The 25,435-nt window shown below is 41.1% G+C and overlaps 1 protein-coding gene across 8 annotated transcripts in view; it reads right to left on the bottom strand.

Annotated features, from left to right (window-relative positions):
• ARHGAP32 (Rho GTPase activating protein 32) overlaps positions 1-25,435 on the bottom strand; it is a 205,491-nt gene that overhangs the window by 40,484 nt on the left and 139,572 nt on the right. For 5 of the 8 annotated variants that reach the window (XR_014163160.1, XM_081889722.1, XM_081889723.1 and 2 more), the window contains 3 exons: positions 24,063-24,144; positions 18,905-18,955; positions 16,407-16,481 (listed from right to left, as the gene is read on the bottom strand). Coding sequence is in view for 7 of the 8 variants with exons in the window: in XM_081889722.1 (XP_081745848.1) it covers positions 16,407-16,481; positions 18,905-18,955; positions 24,063-24,144 (208 nt within the window). In the remaining variant the exon portion in view is untranslated. The remainder of the gene's footprint in view (positions 1-16,406; positions 16,482-18,904; positions 18,956-24,062; positions 24,145-25,435) is intronic. The other 3 variants (XM_081889726.1, XM_081889728.1, XM_081889724.1) reach the window with 2 other exon arrangements.

The following is a 25,435-nucleotide window of genomic DNA, read 5'->3' as shown; positions in this document are numbered from 1 at the left end:
TCTAGATAATAGCAAATACAGTAAGGGTGCAATCCAGTACTCAAGATACACTAGCTGAGGGACTGCAGTAGGAGTAGCCAATGCAATGCCCTCCAGATATTGTTGAGCTCTGTTGCCGATCACCTGACTTGGGCTGATGGGAATCCAACAATATCTGGAGGGAACCATGTTGGCTACCCCTGAGAAGCCCCACTACACTGGCAGAACATGATATGTTGGTGTCATGCAAGATACACCTGTGCAGCTGTGCTGATGGTGTGCCTGTTGCACCACCATGACTCTGCTGGAGTAGCATCCAAAATGAAATTGGACAGGACAAAGGAGGAGTAGACTTAAGTTGAAGTCCTATGTACCCTTAGGTCCCAAACACAGTGGAACTCTGTATCCAACACAAAGCTTGTGTAAGGAAAAGTCTCCCTTTCAATTTAATAGAAAAATTAAAAGGAACAAAAGGCACTGCCTCCCATCTCTTGCCCCAACCGCCCCGCCCCATGTTGCCATGACCAAGAACTGGATTGGCCATTAGTCTGCAGCCAACCACAGCACACCAACACTTGGCTATAACTCCGCAACAAGGGAGCTGTAACTCAGACAAAAGGGTACATGGCTGAATCATTCTGGCTTAACGTCATGTACTAAGAACATACAAGAGGTCTCTGAGGAAGGAATCAGTGCACAAAACAGCCTGCCAGCTAAACACACATGGAAATAGCATTTTGCTGACACTGCTTTTCCTAGAACCCTCACAGTAGGTAGCCTGCCTCAGGTCTCCAGACACCTCTGACCACTCATCTAACATGGTGATGTTGCAATGAGGTCATGAAGATGACATGTTGTAAAGATGACCTGGCAACCACAGATCATACAACATTCCTACAATAGGGAGGCAACAGCAGAGTACTCTATGCAGGTCAGTGAAGGGAGGAGGAAATCCGGCTACAAAGTGTCTCCCATATTTCCTCCCCCAACCAGCTGCATGTGAAATCTGTGTCTTGCCTCAACTGTACTTAAACCTTCCCCGCCATCAGCTGGGAGCAGTCTTCCCCACATGCAGGTTAAGTTCTCTGCCGATCAAGGCCAAGAATTCCACTTCAGCCTCTGCCACTTCTGGTCAAACATGCATGAGTGCTTTTCCCTTACTGAATCACAGTCAGGGTGCACAGAGCAGGGCAAAGGGGCATAAGAGTTCCACCACGGTCCTACACAGGAAGGTCTAAACATCTCACTGGTCACTGCAATTTCTTCCCCACTCCAGGATGGGGTGGGGAAGTTGAGCCCCAACCATGGACAGAGCACTCAAGTAGCAGCAATCATTCTTCTCTCCCCGTTTCTCACACCTATTCTGCTCCTACATCCAGGGAAGATGAGTTCCAACTTCTGACAACTGATTCTCCCTCCCTCCCTTTTGCTCTGCACAGTTGTGTACACACCACAAGGGAGACCCACCCTATGGCCAGTAGCAGTGACCAAAACACACCACAAATGTTCCTCTGTAGGGTTACCACTCCTGTCAAGCTCCATATCTAACAGTTGATGCCTGTGTGCATAGAATGGGTGCGTAGCCTAGAGGGGCAAATCCATCTGCTGCTCTTGCTGCCCACTATTTGATGGTCAAAGGGGCAGAAACCCTGACAAGCCCATACACGTCTATTTTACTTCCAGAACTCACTCCATCCCTGATGCTATTCAATAAGGCTCTAATTTTGCTGTTTCTTTGCTACAAGCGATTGGCAAATACGGGCCAATGGTGGGTTTTCTTCCCATAATGGGTCATGATCCCCTGCCCCAAAGGAGATGTTTGGGTGCTGTGCTATATGTCCTCTCCTTCCTTCACACACACATCGTACTTTGTGAGAGATGTATGGCATAAGGGAAACCAAACATCTGCCTAGAGCTCCTGGCTGCTGGTCTCTTCCTGTCTGTACCACAGTATCTTACACCATGGAAGGTGTTGTGGAATCGTTGTAACTGGCAGGTTGTGTGTGGGATGTGATGATGCCTTCCTGTTAGCATGGGTGGACTGGGGCCTCCCATTTCTGGCCATATAATTTCCACAACTTCATGCCATGTCATTTTTACAACACCACCATGTTGACTAGGGCGGGCGGGCACTGGTATGTTGCCATGAGTGCTGGGAGTGTGGCTGCCACTGTTGCTCTTCTCTGATTTTTGAAGCCACATTTTCCTCCCACCTCTCCATTCTCTGGGATGGATGGACGCAGGACAGGGTGGCTGTTGTGTCAGAGTAGTGGTAGAATATGTCTCCCCTTTTGGCATTCTCAGGGGTTAAGTTCCTGTGAAAATGTATTCACACATCTTTCAAAAACATACAGCAACTAAAAGCTCCACGAAGCACATGGGGACAAGCATGCCTTTTCAATCCACTTTTAGGATCTAGTGACAATTTCACAAGAGTTCACAGATGAATAAAGTCACCTACACCATACCACTATTGATTAAAAAGGCATTTAAAACGTGTCCGTCCCTGGTTTGGACTCCTGATGGCAGTCGGATTGCTAACACAGGATTAGTAGCCTAGGAAAGAAAATCTTTCCACATGCAGAATGACCCACATTCCCAGCTCACGGCCAGCATATTGGTTGCTTTTCCTGTTAACGGGTGATTTTACCCCCCTGCTGTGAGGAAAATGTTATGCTAAGGTCAAAAACTAGAACATGTGCAACTGCAGGGATTTAAGCTGATAGTCTGTTTAGGAGCAAAGTCACAGGAGAAACAAGTATTACTTTGTTCTAGCCTTTGCTCTAAGTGGGTGGGTGGGTGAAATTCTAGTGACTGATTTAAAGGGAAAGAGGGCCATAAATAGCTAAATATGAACAGTCAACTGTTAACCAAGGCTGTGGGTATGTTAACATTTTGTACCAGAAAAAATTGAATTTTATACTGACTGTAAGTTATTCTAACTAAGCAATTTAACTTATTTTGTATCATTATTTATTTATTAATTTAATTTAATTTATATACCACCCTTCATCTGGAGAACTCAGGGCAGTTCACAAGATAAAAATACAGGATAAAGGGCTAAAATAAATAGTTAAAACATAAACAAAACAAAACAATATCCACCCCTCCCCCAAGTTATTTGCTTCTGCTAGTTGAGGCTTAACCAGCAATGCAAGGAACTGATGTCCCATCCCATGGCCATTGCAAATTCTACCAACTCAGGTCTGGCTCCAGAGCTAAGGACTGGAAGTTTACTCTGAACACATTTACAGCAGAGAATTCAGGGTGCTGAACTGTGCGCCCAGCACAGAGAATGAGCATGTTGTAATGTACCTGTTCCTAAGCATGGTGTGAATTCTCTCACCATGAAACACATTTTGTTCTTGAGCCAGAGAATTTACACCATACACAGAAACTGTGCCCTTATCATTCCACACAGCATGTGTCAATCATGACTGAAGCTACACGTCTGTCAACGCTGAGGTCAGCACCTGACAGAAGAACAGGATTAGCCATGTAATGCATTTTAAATCTTTCCCCTCTGTCAGATGCCCAGCTTTGTACTGATAGGCATGTGCAGTTTCAGTCATGACTAACATATAAGTGTTGACATACAGTAGACTTGCAGCTTACTCATGATTTACTTACATGATTGCAACTCTGGGCGAGTGACAGGAAACTAAATAAATAAATATAGAGCGCGGAGGAGACATGTTTGTTTACATGACAACTTATTTCACAATAGAGTTTTCTTTGACCCATCTTAATATGCCTGTTTAATAAAAAATATAATTATGCAGTCACATATTAATACAGTAGACTTGGGAGTTATTATTTATTATTATTTAATTTATGCTGCCCTTAATCTGAGGATCACAGGGCAGTTTACAATATAAAAGCACAAAAATACACAACATAGCAACAAACATAAACAATATTGTGCCCTTCAACCATTTTTGGTCCAAGTAGATAACATCTAGGATTTCTGATAGGGGCTTGGCAGCTCTGGTCAGCCTTCTTTCCTATTACAGTCCTTTTTTTATAGAAGCAGCAGCAAGAAGAAATTGTGAGCTACATCCAATTCTCTTGCGGCCCGCTGAGTACAGCAACTTGACTGCTGTTGAAATAAAGGCATAATACTGCCATAGTTTAAGCTAGAGGAAACAAAGCAAGTATAGGCCCAAGTGGCTGGGGAAACTCAGCCAGATGGGCGGGGTATAAATAATAAATTATTATTATATTCATACTGACTTGTATGAATATTACTGCTTGTAATATCACCCTGTTAAAAGGTTTGTTCTTGGCTACAGCTCAAGAACTTAACCATAAGCCCAGGTTCAGATATGATGCTAGGCCAAACCTTGGATTAGTGCAGTGTGGTGCAGGAGCAAAAAAGAAAGGGGTGGAGCAAGATGACCTCTGCAGTCTTGGGAAGCCATTGCTGTGTTGTGCAAACAAGGCCATGTTGTCAAATACACGAGATTTCTATTTTCAATTTTTTAAATTGATAAAAACGGTATCACTTCAAAGCAAGAAACTATTAATATATAATATATTAAAAGTGGCAGATTTTGAGATGATGCAAGAGAGCCAAACAAAAATAATGAAGTTATACAGAAAGGTGTTTCAGGGAGCATGGTTGTAAACTGAATTTAAGTACATAACAGGTATTTCCTAATTCTCACTAGAGTTCTATGTCCATCCCACTGCGCATGCAGGGGAGTAATCAAGTCCTAGTCTCTCTTATCTTAGTAGCAGTTTTCGGCTACATGTTATAATCAAGTTTAATTAAGCCTTCTCACTGAGTTATTTTGTAGCTTGATAATCTAACATTCCATCTGCACTGGATCTCTAGTATCTGATTAAGAAGAGCTGAATGCTTCATCTATCAGTAAAGCAGTGTTGTTCTACTGTCAATCGTACTTTGGGAATAGAAGCACAGACTTGTAGAATTGGAAGAGACCAGGACGTGGGGCTTGAACCCACAAAACTGAGATAAAGAGTCTTATGCTCTACTAACTGAGCTATCCCAGGAAGATTGCATCAGTATTTAATGAAACATGCCCTAGCAAGCATGCCACTCAATGTCTCAGTTGCTCAGAAAAAGCTGGTTGGAGCCTTGGATCAACAATGAAGTCATTTCCATTACAAATGAGCACAGAGCTAAAACAGAGAGCCATCAATATATTGATTGGCAGGCAAAGTCTGCCAGGAGGTAATACAGTAAAAGGGCAAGTATCCTTAAGAAGAGGCTCTACTTCTCTTACATGTGTTACAAAAACCCTCTCTTGAGCTCATTTCTACAATCAGCCATAAGCAGAGGGAAGAAAACATCTGTCAAAGTGAGACAGCTTGATTTTTTTATTAAATAAACTAATTAGTTAATTCAATGAATTAAATTCAAATACAAATCAAGTTTAGAATCATCTTCGAGAGCAATATAAACCAATTCACTAAGCACAGCTGCAGGAAACATTTTTAGATTATCTGAGTTAAGACTATACTTTAGTACATTTATATCCCATCTTCCACAGAGCTGAAGGTGTGGGCAGTTTTCTTTATCCTCATGTCTAGCCTGCAAGGTAAACAAGGATGAGAGATAGTGACAGGCCAATGAGCTTCAGGGCTGAGGTGGGGCTTGAACCTGGGACACAGGCTAAAAATTCTGGCCACTACACCACATTAGGTTGGGATCTGAAACAAAACTATTGAATCTGAGGTCTGCATTCAGACAGCATTTTATTCCTTTTTCCTGATGTTTCCTTACCTGTTCATGCTTAGAACAGAGTGGTCTTTTTTGGTGGCCCTGCTAAGTACCAAAGGAGCATCAGTGTGGTGTAGTGGTTAAGAGCGGTAGTCTTGTAATCTGGGGAACCGGGTTCGTGTCTCCGCTCCTCCACATGCAGCTGCTGGGTGACCTTGGGCCAGTCACACTTCTTTGAAGTCTCTCAGCCCCACTCACCTCACAGAGTGTTTGTTGTGGGGGAGGAAGGGAAAGGAGATTGTTAGCCGCTTTGAGACTCCTGAAGGGGAGTGAAAGGCGGGATATCAAATCCAACTCTTCTTCTTCTTCTTCATCACTAGTGGCAACAGCCATTCTCTTCCATTTTATCTCTATGCTCCTTCTACAAATCCAAGTGAAAAGCATAACGTTGGGTGTGTGGGGGCAGTGCTGTGGAGGAAACCCTGTCTCTCAATTGGTTGGTGCCAGGCTGACAGCCAATGGGTGCAAAGAGAGGACGGCCCCTGTATAGGCAAAGGCAAGCTGGAATTGGCTAAGGTCTGAGGAGCGGGGGCTGACTCTCAAAAAGAGCATAATGACTTGAATTCAAGGTCATGGTGAGGCTTTGGTGCTTGTCAATAGTTTTTCTTTCTCATTGGTGTTGGGCACCATGGTGGTGGCTGCGGCAACAGAGGTGAGTCCCGTGTATGTTTGACGCACAGCTGGAAACTGCTGCATGTCGGCGGCCACAGCACAAGGTGCGGGGAATGAAGACATTTGCCTTGGCGGCTATTGGCAGCCCCACAAGAATCTCATCATGGTGCTAGAACTACAACTCCCAGTGTGTATTGCAGCTAAACTCAAGTGCTTCCCCCCCCCCCAAGTGCCTTTGGAATGTGTGTGTGCTCTCCCTATGTTTTAATTATATGTTTTATTTGAAATTTATTAATTGCATTTATATCACAGTTTCCTCCAAGGAGCCCAAGGTGATGTGCATAGTTCTAAAATTCTTCTTCTTCTTCCTCTATACCCTGCTTTTTTATCCTGACAGGGACTCAATGTCTGTGTTATTAACAAAAATGCATACATGTGTTTGTGTCTAAAAATTGTTTAATAAATCATAAAACTAGAAAGTTGGAAAGGATCCTGAGGATCATCTAGTCCAACCCTCCGCAGTGCAGGAATATGCAGCTGGGATATCAGGGATCGAACCTGCAACCTTGACATTATCAGTATTGTGCTCTAACCAACTGAGCTACCTCAATTTCTTAAATAAATATATTAAATCTATTAATTGTGCGCATATATATATAGTATATTAAGTAATATTAACTATATTGCAAACACTTTAATTTATCCTATGGAAATTTAATTCAGCGTGTGGCCTGCGGGTTTTGTGTTGAAGTACTTTTGCAGCCCACTTGGTCTGAGAGGTTAGACCATCCTGGTTTAGAAGGAGCAAACAAACTGGGTTATGTAGTAAACAGCCCTCCCCAACTCTTTATCCTCAGCAGTCAACATTTAGAGGTATACCAACACTGAACCTGGAGCTTGCATTTACTTGTTTGAAATAATAGCTACCTCCCTGAAGCTATCAAATCTTCATCTAAAACCCTTCCTTGGTTTAAAGCCATTAACAAACCTTGTGAAACTGAATTCCAGAAGTTCATTATTGTGATGAGCAGCACTTCCCTATACAGTAGTACCTTGGGTTAAGAACATAATTCATTCTGGAGGTCCGTTCTTAACCTGAAACTGTTCTTAATCTGAGGTACCACTTTAGCTAATGGGGCTTCCTGCTGCTGCTGTGCTACCACTGCGCAATTTCTGTTCTCATCCTGAAGCAAAGTTATTAACCCGAGGTACTATTTCTGAGTTGGTGGAGTTTGTAACCTGAAGCATCTGTAACCTGAGGTACCACTGTATCATCTTTATCATTACTGTGCACCCTACAACCAATTCCAACACCACAGAAGAATCCCCATGAAAAATGTTAGAATCCAAAGTCTGCACACACTGGGCAGGAAAGATCTGCCAGCGGGGATCTGTTCTGCACAGGGCTTCCTACAAAATGGCTTGGGAGTGGGGTTTGATCTTGAGAAACTGCAATTGGAGACTGAAGGTGTACCAGTTCCTCTGCTGTTAATTAAATTTGATCAGCATGCTAAACAAAAACATGGTCGTGTGTGTGTGGCATATTTCCATGGCAACCTCAATATCATAAAATTGTCTGTTCTTGCTTGTATGGAGACATAAGCAGGTCTGTGCCTAAGAAATGAATTTGCCACCAATGGGACAAAATGTACTGCATTTTCACATAGGTTTTCTTCACGTAATTTACTTGGCTCCCAAAAGCAGAAAGCAAGGGCAGGGGCAAAAGGATATCTGGAACAACAATGGAAAAAGGACATAGAGAGCAACACAGCCCTGCAGGACTGTTTCACAGGTCATGCTAAACCTTGCCTTCTGCAACCTGGAATCCTCCATTGGCCATGTGGGTTGGGACTAAACATCTTGAGGGCAGCAAGCTGGGGAAGACTGTTCTAAACTATGATTTAGTGCTACAGGCGTGAACCTTGGGGTTCATCTGCTCCTTCTTCCCATCCCCACATGGCCATGAGATTGGAAATGCTCACTTTAGTTTTCATGCATAATTTTGTCTAAACTATGACTTTCGACAACCAAACCAGCTTCAAGGTTTCCCTAAAACAGGCATGGGGACCCTCCAGAGCTCAGGCCAAATTAGGCCTGGCAGGGGTCTTATTATGGCCTGGTAAATTTACGTTTAAGGTTCTACTCACGTGTGGGCACTTTTATCAGACCCAGACACAATTACAAATAAATTGGTTTAAAAAGCACCAACTGACCAAAGAGATTAGTTTTGCCCTCAAACAGTAGAGGCTGGAAGAGCCTTGGAGGTGAACTGGCTTGCTAGCCTGTAGACAGTGCAGAAGGTGAAAAAGATGGTTTCCTCCCACCTGTTGGCCCCACCTGTTGGGTGGGGCCAACAGGTGGGTCCAAAATACAGAATTATGTCAAAGCTAAATGATAGTTTTTGCCCTCTTGCTACCTAAGAAGAGGATGTGATGTGTAGAGGGGTTCATTGCTGAATCAGCTGAAATATAAGCCCTTGGACTAAGTGGCTATAGGAATGCTTCCATTCAATGATGATTGATCTCCTTTCAATCTACATTTCACAGGGAATGCTACTGATCTGGAACATAGTGATTTGATATTCAAGCATTCCCCTGTGTTTAGGCAGCAACTGATAAAAGATGCTGACTCAACTGGAGAAAGGAAGCCCCTGAACGGAGATTTCTGAATTCCCCATAATGGAGACAAATCAAGGAAAGCGTGGGAGAATGAAGTGGTAAAGTTTTCCTTTTTGTGGGTTTTTACCCTAAGACTTTAAACACACTTTGTATGCCTGCTAAAGCAGTTTCCGGTATCCATTGCTTCTCTAGTGGTTTGCTATGAGCTCATGTCTACTCTAAGAAAGCTTTGTTTTACCGCTATAGAATTAATAAGAGCACATGCTTAACACGGACCCAAGGCCAGACATTTTTGAAAGGAGAACAATTATCACAATCTCTATAATTAATACAGGTCAGGAAAAAGAACTTCTTAAAAAGGTTTTATGGAGTCACAGAGAAAGCCTCAGAGTCAGGCAAACGGCTTCAGGGCACAGATCCAACAACCACTACTGCTTGTCAAACAACAAGAAAACTAGTTTGTCTAGATACAACATTTATGGTCCCACAGGACAAAGCGTCATTCACTAGTCTTGAGTAACAGGTTTTTACTCCCACCCACCCATGTAACGTGGGGGGGGGGAGAGATTTGGATCAGTATGTTGAAACAGCTGCTGCCCATAAAACAAACTACTTCATTCTTCCGTAGTTCTTGAAGCTTGGCTGGCCAGATCAGGTTGGCACACTTGATTGTACCCCTGGAGCAAATTAGGAAATAACCTCTCCCCAAGTAACCTGTAACTGTTTATCAGAGGAGAGGGATACTTCAAATCTGTGCCGGTGTTAAAACAAATGCCTCAAACATTGCACTACATCCATGTTGGCTAAAGACACTAAGAAAATGTACAGATGTATCCCCATATTCATGAAAACAGAAGAAACAAGGCAAACCAAAGGTACAGCCTTACCTTTTTCCTCCACTGTTGCAGGCCAGGAACGAAAAGATCAGCCCCACTACCTGGCAAGGCTAGCCTATCGCTGTGCAGTGGAATTCTCTAATCAGCTCAGCACAGCATTCCAGCCTCAGAGGATTATAGCAGGCAGACTGAAAGGTCAGTCGGTATGGAGGAATTTCTTCACTGAAAACACTCAGAAGGAGCGGTATTCTTCTTCAGCTCAGCTTTTCTTTCCTCCTCCAGTTCAGAGTCTCTGGCTGTCCCTCCTGGCTACCAATGCATCTAGAGGTGAGCTCAGCACCTCCCTGTGACTCTCTCCGGCTCTGCCTGCAATCGAGGAGGAAGCTCCTCCCAAAGATCTCACCCTTGTGAAACAAGCTACACAAGTCTAGCTCCACCCCACAGAGCCATTCCTCTGCTCAGGTGACTCTCAGACCCAGAGAAGCTGAGGATCTCTCGTACTGTTACACATCGTTTTCTTCCTTGGAAAGCTCAATGTGGAGTAATAACCTGTGAACTGGACAACATTCCTAGTCCAGCAATAAACCAAATGAATCAACAGGAAGGGGGAGGAGACAATTAAAGAGGATGACTCAACCACATATGGCAGCTCAAATGCATCGACCACACTAGGGAGTTGGAGTGAAATAATTTCTGTCCATATAGCTTTGTGGGGGAGGGAGTGCAGCAAAACAGACGGAATTGCTTTGCTACTTTCAAATGCAAGTTTCTCAGGATTCTGGACATCCCCCTTGTTTCAGTATAACTGGCACAGATGTGACATTCTCTTTCTCTCTCCCCTCCCCTCATGATGAGCAGTAAAAGGATTTTTTTTTAATCCACAAATGATTTTCGCATCTTAATACCACTCTGTTTAAGCTACTTGGAAAATTGATCAAGGTTAATGGATTTAAGTAGTGTTAACTTGTTTTGGGGGTGCCAATAAATAGATCTAGTATATATAACTAGATCAATTCCAAATGATTTTAAACAACCCTAGCACAGCCTTTCTGCACAAGACAAAGGACATCTGGAATTTCCTGGAGTCCCATGAAATAGCCGTCCAGCTGTTTGGACATGTTCACTGTAAACATCAATACTGCTTGGCAGTTAACTCTTGCTAAAACAGACACATACACAGAACAGCAACTGTTAAGCTATGCAAAAATTTGCAGATGACTAAAAGTGATGTTATTAAAGAAGAATATGAACTTCAATTCATTAAGTGTGAAATGTATCTACTATTGTGTGGAATAAGAATTTGGATTTATTTAACAAGAACGATCTGTTTTGCTTAATCTCTCTAATTATACCAGCTTCTAATGACCATTTATATAAATAACCCAGTCATAGGCAATGCTGTTTTCGCCTCAGGCTATGTAGGCATTTCTTAAAGTTAGGTAGCATGCCACTTGCAAGTCTGCAGCCTACCATGTATGAAACCACTATGCAAATTCAATTCCTCGAAGTTAATGAAAATGTCTTGTGTACTAGATAGAACAGTTTTTGCCAACCTGGTGCACTATAGATGTTTTGGAGTACAAGTCCAATCAGCACATCAGGTTAGCAAAGGTTGAGACAGTGAGACGTGGGTTCAAATCCCTCCTCAGCTGTGAAGCTCAAAGCCAAACTAAAGGCTACATGTAATAATAGTAGTAGTAGTAGTAGTAGTAGTAGTAGTAATTTATTATTTATACCCCACACATCTTGCTGCGTTTCCCTATCCACTCTAGGCTGCTTCTAGCAAAATATTAAAATACCATAATTCATCAAATATTAAAAGCTTCCCTAAAGGCCTTCAGGTGCCTTCTAAAAATCAGATATTTATTTCTTTGACATCTGGTGGGAGGGCATTCCAGAGGGTGGGCGCCACTACCAAGAAGGCCCTCTGTCTGGTTCCCTGTAATGTCACTTCTCGCAGTGAGGGAACCACCAGAAGGCCCTCAGCGCTGGACCCCAGTGTCCGGGCAGAACGATGGGGGTGGAGACACTCTTTCAGGTGCACTGGGCCGAGGCCATTTAGGGCTTTAAAAGTCAGCACCAACACTTTGAATTGTGCCCAGAAACATACTGGGAGCCAATGTAGGTCTTTCAGGACCAGTGTTATGTGGTCTTGGCGGCCACTCCCAGTCACCAGTCTAGCTACCGCATTCTCGATTAGCTGTAGTTTCTGGGTCACCATCAAAGGTAGTCCCACGTAGAGTGCATTGCAGTAATCCAAGCGGGAGATAACCACAGCATGCACCACTCTGGCGAGACAGTCTGTGGGCAGGTAGGGTATCAGCCTGCGTAGCATATGGAGCTGGTAGACAGCTGCCCTGGACACAGAATTGACCTGCGCTTCCATGGACTGCTGTGGGTCCAAAATGACTCCCAGACTGCACACCTGGTCCTTCAGAGGCAGTTACCCCATTCAGGACCAGCGAGTCCTCCATATCCACCCGCTCCTGTCCCCCCAAAACATTACTTCTGTCTTGTCAGGATTCAACCTCAATCTGTTAGCCGCCATCCATTCTCCAACCGCTTCCAGACACATAATTCTATTTCTCAGTGTTTTGTTTAAAGCATGGGTAGGCAAACTAAGGCCGGGGGGCCAGATCCGGCCCAATCGCCTTCTAAATCCAGCCCATGGAAGGTCCGGGAATCAGCGTGTTTTTACATGAGTAGAATGTGTCCTTTTGTTTAAAATGCATCTCTGGGTTATTTGTGGGTCCTGCCTGGTGTTTTTACATGAGTAGGATATGTGCTTTTATTTAAAATGCATCTCTGGGTTATTTGTTGGTCATCCCCCCCCCCAAAAAAATAGTCTGCCCTCCCAAGGTCTGAGGGACAGTGGACCGGCCCCCTGCTGAAAAAGTTTGCTGACCCTTGGTTTAAAGGGAAGCATATGACACTTGTAGCATTGAATGACTGAAGGACAGACTACTAAAGCTTTCCCCGTTAGCCCATTTTCAACTCTGTGGTTCAGCAGGAACCCTGAAAGGAGACGAGATTGGAGAGAGAGAGAGTGTGTGTGTGTGTGTGTGTGTGTGGAGGCAGGGCAGAGCCAACCTTGGATCCTCAGAATCCAAAGCCATCTTGTTCCTTCCGCACCAGCTTGAAATTTGTGTAATTAATCCCCATGCCCAATTGGTTTCAATCTAGTATTTTACTTCTACCACCACCCCATTTAAGACTGCTCTGTCTTTATACACTTTTAATAAATGAGATTACATGGAAAAAAGATTTCAAGAACACCAATTATTATTCTGGATAAAACAAACACCCACTCACCAAATAAGAAAAAGTTCAGATCTGTAAATTTGAAAAATATATTGCTATAAACAGTGATTATTTGTGCACATTATTTGCAGAATGGTGGTCTTCTGTACACATGAGAAACATATATTTCAGTGTGCCTCATTTTAACCCAGCCTTGGTCCAACATTATACACATACTCTCTGTCTTTTTACATTATGGGACTGTAGGTTTTTGCATTTAGAACATCATTTGTTGCTGTCATGTTCATTTATATGAATGTATGGTGAATACAAATTGACTGTGTACCATGCTTAATTTGATTTGGCACCATTTTATGTTGACAGCTTGGAAACATGCTGACCATTTGTGTAATTAATTCAAACATTGAAAACCTTCCTTCTCACCCCCTCTATGCCTTAAATAGATCTGAGATTGAAGAGGATCAGAAGAATTACAGTTTTGAAACTTAAATATTTACAATGTTTCATTACAACTTAGTTTTCTGGGACAATTCATAAGCCATGGTTTTTCTTATGATGAGCCTCTCACAGCAACCCCGTGCGAGAAGTTACGATGAAAGGCAGTGGCTCACTCACAATTAGCCAATAAGTGCTGGGACTGAACAGGGACGTCAACACAGTTTTGTCTATGTGCAGTTCTCTATCACCACACTGGCTCTCCTTTTCAGGGTTAAAACAATCTTTTGGCAAATTGTGGGGATTGCAGAATGGATTTGCGTGGAGACTGGGATTATATGACTTCTGTGATTGGGATAGTTTAGGGCTAAACAATTAACTACTTGCTCACCTGGGGTGACTAGTTGGAAAAGGATTATTGTTGTGACATCACAGTTAACATCCTGAAGTTCAACACTGACTCCAGAGTTCAGCACCAAGGGCAGAAATCATGTTATATACACAGACTCTCTTAGTTGTGCCAATAATGAAGGTAATGAAGCCTAGCGTCTGTTACTTGCTAAATACCTTAGACTATATCTTCAAAGCACTGCTGTTAAAGTAATTAATGAGCAAATGTGAAAAAGAAGAGGATGATATCAGCACTTCAAGCAATGCAGGAGAAAAGAGGCCTAAATGAACGCCTGCAAGGTGTGACAATTTAATTGCTTAAAGAAATATGTCTACCAGTAAATAAAGGTTGTGTGTGAAAAGTTGAGCTGTGAGTATATTTTTGCTTTGTTTAAAAACAATCAGCTTAGATTTTATAGATCACACACATTGTGGTGTAATGACTAAACACACAGGATAATGCTCAAAAGTGTCTGTAAGATAACAGAGTTGTGAAGAAGAAGAAGAAGAAGAAGAAGAAGAAGAAGAAGAAGAAGAAGAAGAAGAAGAAGAAGAAGAAGAAGAAGAAGAAGAACAAGAAGAAGAAGAACAAGAAGAAGAAGAACAAGAAGAAGAAGAAGAAGAATTTATTAGTATCAGTTATACCCCACCCATCACTCTGGACGGCTCCAAATAGAATATTAAAAACACAATAAATACATCAAACATTAAAAACTTCCCAAAACAGGGCTGCCTTCAGATGTTTTCTAAAAGTCAGGTAGTTGTTTATTTCCTTGGCTTCTGATGGGAGGGCGTTCCACAGGGCGGTCGCCACTACTGAGAAGGCCCTCTGCCTGGTTCCCTGTAACCTCATTTCTCACAGTGAGGGAACCGCAGAAGGCTCTCGGCGCTGGACCTCAGTATAGCTCAGCATTATTTTAAAACATGGTACTGGGAACCAGGTCCAGATCCATGCTCATCAAGGGTGTCTGTATTGACTAAATCACCCTCTCTCAACTTCAGTTCTCCATCTATTGACCTTGCCAGAGCTTTGCAACAATGATGAACCAGACCGAAATTGTAACCAAATTGTCAAGCACTTTACAAATCAAGAAGTGATTTATTAATGAAAATACTAATAAAGTAGAATACCCTCTCAGCCACCAACTGTCTCTTTTACTTACTTGGGTAAAAGGTTGTCCTGGTAAAAAAAGATCTTTACTGTTAGTTGTGAAGAGTTAAAATCACCCACTGCAACGTAGTGTTCAGATCTTTTAAACTACAATTCCCATCAGCCCCAGCCAGCACATGGAGCTGATGGGAATTGTAATCCAAAACATCTGGAGGGCACTAGCATGGGGAAGGCTGAGTTAAATGCTTTGTTTCTCTTGCTTGCTGCTGTTTTAGGCCAACGTCTCCCACTCCTTTCCACAGAGCATCATGTGGCCAGAGCTTACTTCTGCTCTTTGGGGTGAGCAGCTTGTACTGAGGGAAGTTGTTGGATACCACTGTGGGGTTCCTGCACAATAGCCTGGTATGTTGCTTTGGTCCAAAGCAAAGTGGAGAGAAGGAGCTGAGTAGATCCCGAAAAGGACATCTTTAATGTCAAATCAGAGAAATTGATTCTGACATTTAGAAGGTAACTTCTAATTTCACTTCGGCCCTTAAATAGGACTCAGATTAATGGCTGTTATCTTAAAAGCAGAATATATCAAAATAAATACAAGGCTTCATATTCCTACAGCTACCCTATAGCTTCCCAAATTATAAACAAACAGTATGAGCTGCACTAAAAAGTGTCTAAATGAATGGCTCTAAAAAGCTATTTTAATATAGCAAAGATTAGTCACATAACTGTGTTTTGCATAGTTTTATTCCAATACATCTTCTTCTTTGGAGATTCTTGCAATGTAGTCAAGACAACTATAGCAACAGCAGTTTCTACTTATAGCTTTGCAGCTGTGTACATAATATGGTCATTTGAGCTGCTGCTAAACTACAGAGATTCAACAATATTTCTTCTCTCTTCTTTCCCCTCCCTCTGTCTTCTCCTCAGTCCTGAGACAAAGTTTCCAGTGGCAGGCAACATATCTGCTTTGGTATGTGTTCATACACGTTTGTATTTGTGTGTATATACACCACATTTTACACACACACACACACACACACACACACACACACACACATTATTTATAACCACACCTCAAGGAAACAGCAGCTAAGTATAATTCAAGGTTCACAAACACACAGAGAAACCCAAATTTGCAGGATTCATAGAGTCTATGAATCCATTCGGGTGGGGTGCGCGGAAAATGACTAGTGAACTGCCTGATTTCCATGGCACCTGCCAAGAGAAACATTACACCATCACCTGGATGTTAGGCTCTTTCCCCAACTTATAGATAACAAGTGTTCAGACATAACTAGAACTATAGTCTATCTTCTAACACCAAATCTATATCCATTAATAGGTATTATTGCTAGAACACACAATGTTAGACTCAGGGTTAGTACACTTAAGAGTCTACAGTTGACTGTGACATGCTCTACCTGAGCTCAGCTGGGAATAGTTCAGAGGCTCTGAAACACATGCTGAACCTGGCTTTACACTATCCATCTCCAAATCTGCATGTGGTTTGGGGGGTGGGATGAGGCAAGAAAGGACAAAAAAATAAATTTTAACATGCTGGTCAATAGCATCTTGATTTGCAAGATAGTAATAGCATAGAATAGCTTCAAATCTCTGCTGATTATTTTAAGCTCCAGAATAAAATTGGTTTGAATTATTTCTACATATATGCATGTATAACAGAAATGAGACCCTTGGTCAGAACTTACTATCCACCTCTAACTACAGTAAATGCCACCAAGTCATCAATCTGACTCTGACCAACATCTGCCAGGCCTTTCCTTTATGGGGGAAATGTCCAAGGCCTTTTGATTGCTTAGATGGAAGAAGTGCACCCACAACAGATGAATTCAGATGCATCAATTCCCATGGCCAAAAGGATCTAGGAGTATGTTACAGAGAATGAGTGCTCTGCATAACATGGTGGGTAATCATGTAAGGCTTGCCAGGGCATTCATGATTTCCACGGAGCTTCTGGCAAAATTTCACTAAGAATAAGATGGGGAACCAAACTTTAATACATGTTTTAAAAATACAGCTACAACCCTAACTAATGCACCCAACCAGAGTTGTGGTTTAGTATATCCACTTTGGCACACAAATGTATTTGTGAATGCCCAATGCTATGGAGTCAAAGTGTGGCAACCACACACCAATCCAACAATTGTGATCCTAGTCACAGATCTAGGATCTATGGTTGCCAAAAATAAGGAAAACCACAATGTTTAAATTGTTGTGCGGAAGTACTGTAAGTTACCTCCTGGACACTTCCTTTTAAAAAAGTAACTTACAAAAATGATTTTTCACATTTGACTGAATAACTGATAGGCCGCAGTGTTGTTATCTATTGACACCAAGGAAGGAAGTAATATAGGCTGAAGGTTGAGGCCAGGTGTGGGGAACACTTTGCCCCTCAGATATTGCTGAACTAAAACACCCCTCAGCCCCTACAGCCATGATCAATTACCAGATATGGTGGGCATCATAGTTAAACAACATCTGGAGGATTAAAGGTCCCTCACACCTGATTAAAAGCTCCCCGCCCCCATAATGCAATTGAGCTACATGGCATAGAGAAATAGCCCATGTCTTCCCTTCTTTCACCACAACTGAGAGATTTCAAGAAAATCCATAATGACATGTTCAATTTGATGAAGAGCTAGTTCATATTCGCTATCACTGATGAGGCCAGCCACTGAAAGGGAGTGTGCATGCATGCACACACTTTAACCTCAATACCACAACACAGATCCACCCTGTTGCAGCTCTGTTATAATTACCAATAGTGGCAGAAGAAAAGGGCTCTCCTACTCCATAGTTCTGCTGAAAACACGAGCATATTGCCAATCTGTCTCCTGTGATACTTCCTCTTTGTGATTTCTACCCTTGCAAAAGATTGGCTGTGGTCTTTTTGCCCATGTAGTTTAATTTCTAATTGCACAGGCAAAAGGAAGGGCTTCATCTGAATTTAGGCAATTTACAAGTGGATAGAGTTAAAATGGCCTCCAGAAGTTGATGGAGGTCAGGATCAGTCCTGTTGACAGAATCCTGGACCAAAGTCTAGAACAAGATTATGGTCGTCCGCTATCGCTACAGCCTCTGATGAAAGTAATTAATATTATAAATATTGTAAGACTGTTTTTCTAAAGCATTTAACAAAAATGTATTATGATGAAATCAGTTCCTTCATGGTGACAGAAGTTACACTGTGAAAAAGGCCTTGAAATATGCCTGTGCAATTCTCGACCACCACTGCCTCTCCACTGCAATCAAACATTACTACAGGGAAAGATGCTGAGGCAGATGCTTTCATTCTCCATTATGAAGATTGTGAAACAAAAACAAAATTCTTATTACAGAATACACTAAACTAGGATTTCCAAAATCTGAGTCTCCAGCTGTTTCCCATCATCCCTGACCACTGGTCCTGCTAGCTAGGGGTGATGGGAGTTGTAGCCCAAAAATGGCTGTTTGAAAATCCCGGCATTAAACTATTACATATTTTAGTGATGGAGCCTAATTTTTTTTTTAAAAAAAAATCATTTGGAAAATGTACATGACAATATAGCAATTTTTCAAAGCAAACCCTTTTGAGATCCTGTATCTCTGATTCTGGGATATAATTTCACAGATACTGATTGCATGGACTCCCAATGAGATTACAGCTGACTACCCTAACAATCTGAGATTTATTCTGAGAATTTGGAGAAAAAGAAGAGTGATTGTTGTTACTATTTCTGTCCTTCACACTCCAGCCCACATTTATTTTATACTTCAAAATTTTAAAGGCATTCTGTGGAAAAATAAAAGCAATAAATCCCACTCTGATGTCTCTGCACATCTCCCAAACAGATAACTATTCAGCTGAATAATACTAAAGGCGATGAGATAGAGAAAAATGAAATAAATGGAAACGTACAAGGGGGGAAGTAGCTCCAGGACGCTGGACGGGCTCCATGGGCAGGGGAGACTGAGAAAGTACAATTCAAAAGAAAATTAATTATTAAAATGAATAGCCATTATAAAAACAGGACATTTTCATTTTAAAAGACTGGAGGGGCCCACAAACAATCTTTCCTTTGTAATTCCCTCAGGAGGACTTTTGTGTTGCCATATTGTAAACTGCCCTGTGATCCACAGATGAAGGCTGGTGTAGAAATTTAATTAAGAAAGAAAATACATAAGAGTGAGGCACTTAAAATGCCATAGTTGTCCAAATCTTTTCTGAAATCAAATGGGACTTCATATGGTACAGCACTAAATTTGGAGTGAATCAACAAAATGGATGTATATCCTGGGCTTCTAAACAGAAGAATTAAGTGATGTCATGATGATCATTCCAACAACTTCAAGTGCAACATTTCCAAACAAAGAAACACTCGATGCTAAACATTCAAAAAATTTCATTGCATTTATAAACAAGTTCAGCCATCTGCCCACTTGACTCTTTCCCCCACCAAACCAGATTTAGTGAAACTGAAGCCAACACAGATGCTTTTATTTATTTCTGTTTGTGCATTTCTTTCTTGAGACATTGCCAAATGGAGGGGGGAAACACAATGAAAGTGAAAATTGCCACTTAGTTTGCCACAATTGCCACATGGTTTGAACAACCACAAATTGGGCATGACAGATCAATGATTTTTGGGGATTATAAACCTACACAAAACCTCCCTTTCCTGGTGAAAGTGGTGCATCTGACAGTGCTTGTACAGTTCCAAGAGCCCTGGATGGAACAAATCAACTTGAGTTTGATCTGGCTTCCAGGTGGGGTTCAGGATTAGAACTGCCTTGGTCTCCCTTCTGGTTGATGGTCTTCATCAAAAGGTGGGGGGGGGGGAGCAAGACCCTCTTGATTATCCTACAGCTCATGATTACCCCATACATAGCCCTCTGCATTTCTCTATACCATTAACTACAGCATCCTTCTGGACCAACTGCACACGGTGGGAGTGGAGTCACTGTGTTAAAGTGCTTCTGTTCCTACAGAGGTTACAAAAGTGGTGCTTCAATAGGTTCATGTTTTTAATTAATCCATAATGGGTTTATATTGCAATATTGCTTTATGATTATTTAAATGCCTCTTAAAGAGTCCAGTAAAAAAAGTTTTTTAAAAAATAAATTAAACACACACAGAATTTAGACATTCTGTTTCATATGTATATTAGTAACGGTTCCTAATCCAGAAAAAATATCCTACTGAATTTTATTGCATCTTAGAGCACATTTACGGTAACCACCATGACATTGTCCATTTAAACCCTCACATGAACTGTCCAGCATCCAATTTCACTTCAATGTAATACCCCTAACATCTGAGGGGGAAGCGGCCTCAAGGATTTGACAGGAGCTTCTTTTAGAACTAAAATCATACAGAGGGACAGGCTAAAGAAAACCTACGAGGTGACAGAGGTTTTTCAGGAGCTGACAGTACAAAGCACCCTGCAAAAGAGACTACCATGTTTGTATCGAGTACACTTTGAATTTCCCCACCCTGCTTCCTTTTGTCTATCAGAAAGGAAGGCATGTACATGTCTGCTGGTTTTCAGGAATGAAAATATAAATGTAAGATTATTTAGTGACAGGTTATATTGAGCCAGGAAGGAAACCAGAGTTCTTAGTTCTAGCCCAGTGCCCTGCACCCCCAACCCTTCCCAATGACAACACAACAAGAGCAGTCAGCTGAATTAAAAGATTTGCTTATGGACTGATTCAACTATTTGCTTCATGGGGGCAGCTTGAAATTGCTGCATATGTCAGCCAGCCCTTCATGTGCAGCTGTTCGTCTCTAGGATTTAACTTTTTAACCAGTACATGGGGGCATTTGTATGGTAATGCCATACAGGGAGCTGAGCACAACCATCTAATTACAGCAGAAAAGCCAGGTTGTGGCATGATTCCAAGTGGCTGTCAAGTCCAACCATCTTGAAAAAAATCTCTGTAAGCAACCTTGGCAAACCAATTTTAATTTATATCAATTAATACCGACGCACAAACACATATATGAACAAACACACATAAAAATACCAAATTCATTACCTTTGGTAGACAAAATGATGCTTTATAAGGTGCAATGAGATATTATCTGCACCTTGCACTGCAAGGATTAATTCGAATCAATACTTTATTCAAGTACTATCACACCAACATGGAATGTACAAAAAGTTTGAAAAAGGTTGAAGGAACCTCTCCTTTTCTGTACAAGGAACTCCAAGGTGCACCTTGTAACTTTGTTAATATGCTATTATTAGAATCCCTCAACTATACAAAGATAAGAAACATTCTAAAATCAGTCATATTAAAAACACTCCCCAGACAACATACAAGGCAGATGTAGAATGAGATGAGCAACATGCTTGGTGTTAATAAGAACACATGTAGAGCGTTCATACAAAGTGGATAATATGTGCTACGAAAGACAAAATAAATATGGAAAACGAATAGAAGAGATAAAAAAAAAGATGACACCTATTGCACAAAACTACAGACTGGGCAAGCTGAGAAGGACAGAAACACCTTCCCCATCCTTATTCCCCACACCACTAGTAATGGAATTATACATCATAAAGGAACACATACTGTTCAGGCAAGCAATGCAAGTTGCATTAAAAGAGCAGTATTTGTATTTCCCTTACCACTTTAGAGCCATACAGATAGAAAGCATGACAGACACTTCCTATAAGGAATAAATTTGGCACTGTCAGCAAGATTAACTAGATTTGCAGTCCTGCCTACAATATTGGGGCGGGGGCGGGGAGAGCACAGAAGGAAACCTGAACATTTCTTTTCAGGGGTTTTATGGCAGGAATAAACCATGACCTCTGTACCCTCTACAGTTGGTTGTTTATTTCATTACTATTACTACTTCTACTATTTCCACTCTTTTTTTAAAAAAAGCATATCATATCCATAAAAATGAAGGACAGCAGCTGGGATCCAGGGTTGCACATGGTGCAGGCACACCTTTCTTTTACTGCACCTTCCAGGAAATGCTATACAGTGGTACCTCGGGTTAAGTACTTAATTCGTTCCGGAGGTCCATTCTTAACCTGAAACTGTTCTTAACCTGAAGCACCACTTTAGCTAATGGGGCCTCCCGCTGCCTCTGCGCTGCCGGAGCACGATTTCTTCAACACTAGAGGCAGAGCACAGCCATCAGGGCTAGTAGGCATTTTCTAGTAGCGTCACCCATCATAGCTAGCAGACATTCTGCCCCTTGCCTTCTCAGTGGGGTGGGAGGGAGAAGGACAGTAGCAGGTGGAGATCATTGTCCCTTTATAGCGGGGGTGGGGACCCTGTGACCCTCCAGATACTGTGGAACTACAACTGCCATCATCTCTGACCACTGGCTATGCTGTCTGGGGAAGATGAAAACTGGAGTCTGACAACATCTGGAGGGCCACATGGTTTCTGTCCCTGTTTCATAGCATGATCATGTTACTTGCACCTAATTTTATTCATACATTTAATTTTCAAAAACAGTATTTCTTTAGGTATCTTAAAAATGAAGGAAACTGAAAGAAAACAGAAGTTCACTTGAAAAAAATGGAATCCGTACTAAAACGTAACACAGTGATTACTAATTCAGCATTTATATAGGCAGGGATCTGGCCTAATGCTGGGCTTTCATTTTAGGAACAACTGAGTTAGAACTTGATGTAACAAGTTGTTTTTGGCTTCTTTCTGAATGCCAGTAACTTTTTCTTAGAAATTAATAAATTTTATGCTACTCTTAAGATAGTTATTAACTTTCAATACTTTTTGAGCAGATCCACACCTTCCATTTACAGCATATCAAATGCATATTTAAAGCAGGTGACTCCCCAAAGCATCCTAGGAATTGTAGTTTCCCCTTCGCAGATACATAATTTTCAGCACCTTTAATAAACTACATTTCCCAGAATTCCTGGGGGGGGGATCATGTGCTTTAAATTTTTATTGAACGTGCTTTAAATGTGTGATGTGGGTCTGTCTATAACGGAAGAACATGCAATCCCACATCTATCCAGCTAAAAATTCAATTAATATTTGAACTCTAAAACCACTTGGCATGTCAAGATTTCTGCATAACTGTTACCAATATTGCAAAATAAGCCTCAAATATTTTGCACACAAAGTGGAATAATCAATTTCTATAGAAAACATGTAGGAAAGAGGGCCCCAGGAACTGGATCAAAAGATGGAAGGAGGTATACTAAATTTACCCACCAAGGATCTCTTTCTAAAGCAATGGATAAATTCACTGGTAATTTGGTTTTGTAATATCTTTGAATAATCTAATCCTTAGGGATACATCAATACTGTGCATATAAGACAGGTCATCATTAAAAGTGAATTTTTCCAGCTGGTAAGCCTAAGGCACTAATCTATTTTCACATTTTTGTAAGAGACAAAACATTCCAACTCCAAAGTACTCTTTAAACTATATAAACCTAGAGCAGATACTTTAGAGCAGGGTGCATGGCTTATTATTACACATGGTGTTTGTGTGTGTGTGTGTGTGTGTATTGTTTTCTTGTTTTTATTGATGTTTTAAGATTGGAAATAAGTTTTAAATTAGAGAGCATAAATCCCCAGAAATAAACAAAGAAACTCCACTATCAATCAGCAAGTAGATGGGATGAAGCGGAGGGTAAAGCAGGTGCATCATAGGTTAGTTTGGCTTAAATTGCAAAGCCAAGCATCATTAGAATCCAGGCTGAAGGGATCTTTTTTATATGACAAGAAATAAACACTGACAGAAAATGTATACGAACAGAAGAAACACTACAGCACACTAACCACCACACTAACTGTCTAGCAGCAGTTATACAAAATGCAGAAATCCTACAAAACATATACTAATATTAAAATCAAACCACTGGGAAATTAAATCAAAACTGTGAAATGGCAGAAAAGGTACTTGTATCATGGAATGCATACACTGAAATAGTTTTGAATGGGTGATCAATAAATATGAAAGAACACATCAGTGGAATAAATATTTGAGTGAATGCAGTGAGACGCTGTAGAAAGGATTTAACATCAACATTCTGTCATATTATATGCATTTGTTTAAAATATAAATACACACATACCTGGCTTTGGCACAGAATTGGTCACAGACTGAGGAACTTTGTCATTAATTAGCTCAACACATTCACTAGGAAAGAATCCAACCTGTGACAAAGAGAGACAGATGGAAATTCACATCTGCAGCATATTTAAGAATAGAATCACACGTAAAGTCTAATAGCTTTGCAGTAAAAGGGGGTATTTGCACAACACCACAATATTTAAACAATTAAGGCGTAATCCTGTAGATTATATTCTTTGTTATAAAATATAACTGCTTTTTTAATTCATGTTGCTCACTATGCTCCCATTACATGCTTTCTGGATATACTTACGGTCCAAACACATACAATTAAGAGATGGTTCTTAGAAGGCTAGTTCACCAAGTGTAAAGAAAGTGGTATATTCTAACTTTCTTCTTTTCTTTTTATAACTAGGCAAATAGTGTATTTCTCGGACTAGTCACAAATGCAACTTTTTGCCACCATAAAAAAATTGAACCACATAAAACTACCACAGGTGACCAGGAATTACATGCAGGTGAGTGAACAGGGTGGGAGAGGGATAATCTGCTCCATTCATCCTTTGCCAGCCAAGTTGGTGTTTCTTTTTCTCATTGCGTTTTGTTAAAGCTTCAGTTAAAAGCTCTCCACAAAATGTGTGAATGCATTTAAAGGAACAGACTTAAATGAGAGTTTTCCACACAGCTTATTTTGGAATATGGACTATAAGGTTAAGACTTTTTTTGTCTAACTAATCAGAACCAGAGGGTTCAAAATGATCAAAAGAAATCCTTATCTTAGGCCTGTGCACACCCTTGTCATAAACCACTCACCAGGACCAGGAAAATGTATTTTAATTTTATGGCTCTGAACTCAAATCTTATATTCACAGTTGCCTCATTCTGGATTAGCTGCTTTTTGGCCAGTGTTCTCAACAGCAAAAAACAAACACCTAAATGCTTGGCATATGGTTGCAGCAGCTCTGTATATATGATCAAAACCCAACCCATATTGTGAAAAAACACACTGAAGCGCAACCATGACACACAAGTGTACTATAAGCCTTCTGTACTTAGAATGATAACTGCTTTCTCCTTCAATGTACAAGAGAAAACCACTGGGCATAAAAATGACAAGTGTCTTAATCTCTGACTAGTAATAGCAAAATTAAATAAGATCCAGCATGATGCTTACTGTCATGGACTGGTTTAGACTATTCCTGGCACTTAATACATTCTTCCTAATTTATATCCGTTACCTTCTTAATTTTGCTTTCTGGCTTGCTCAGTACTACTGCTGTATATGTACATTCTATTTTAAGGTCTTTCATAACACTTCTAATTTCCCTTCTTGATGGTCCTTGGGGCTGCATGTCACCACTGATCAGTTCTGCT

Source organism: Podarcis melisellensis, assembly GCF_964234715.1.
Source record: "Podarcis melisellensis genome assembly, chromosome: 15".
In the NCBI taxonomy this organism is placed as follows: domain Eukaryota; kingdom Metazoa; phylum Chordata; class Lepidosauria; order Squamata; family Lacertidae; genus Podarcis; species Podarcis melisellensis.
Note: the sequence above shows the minus strand (reverse complement) of the source record. Positions and strands in the feature narration are given on the sequence as shown.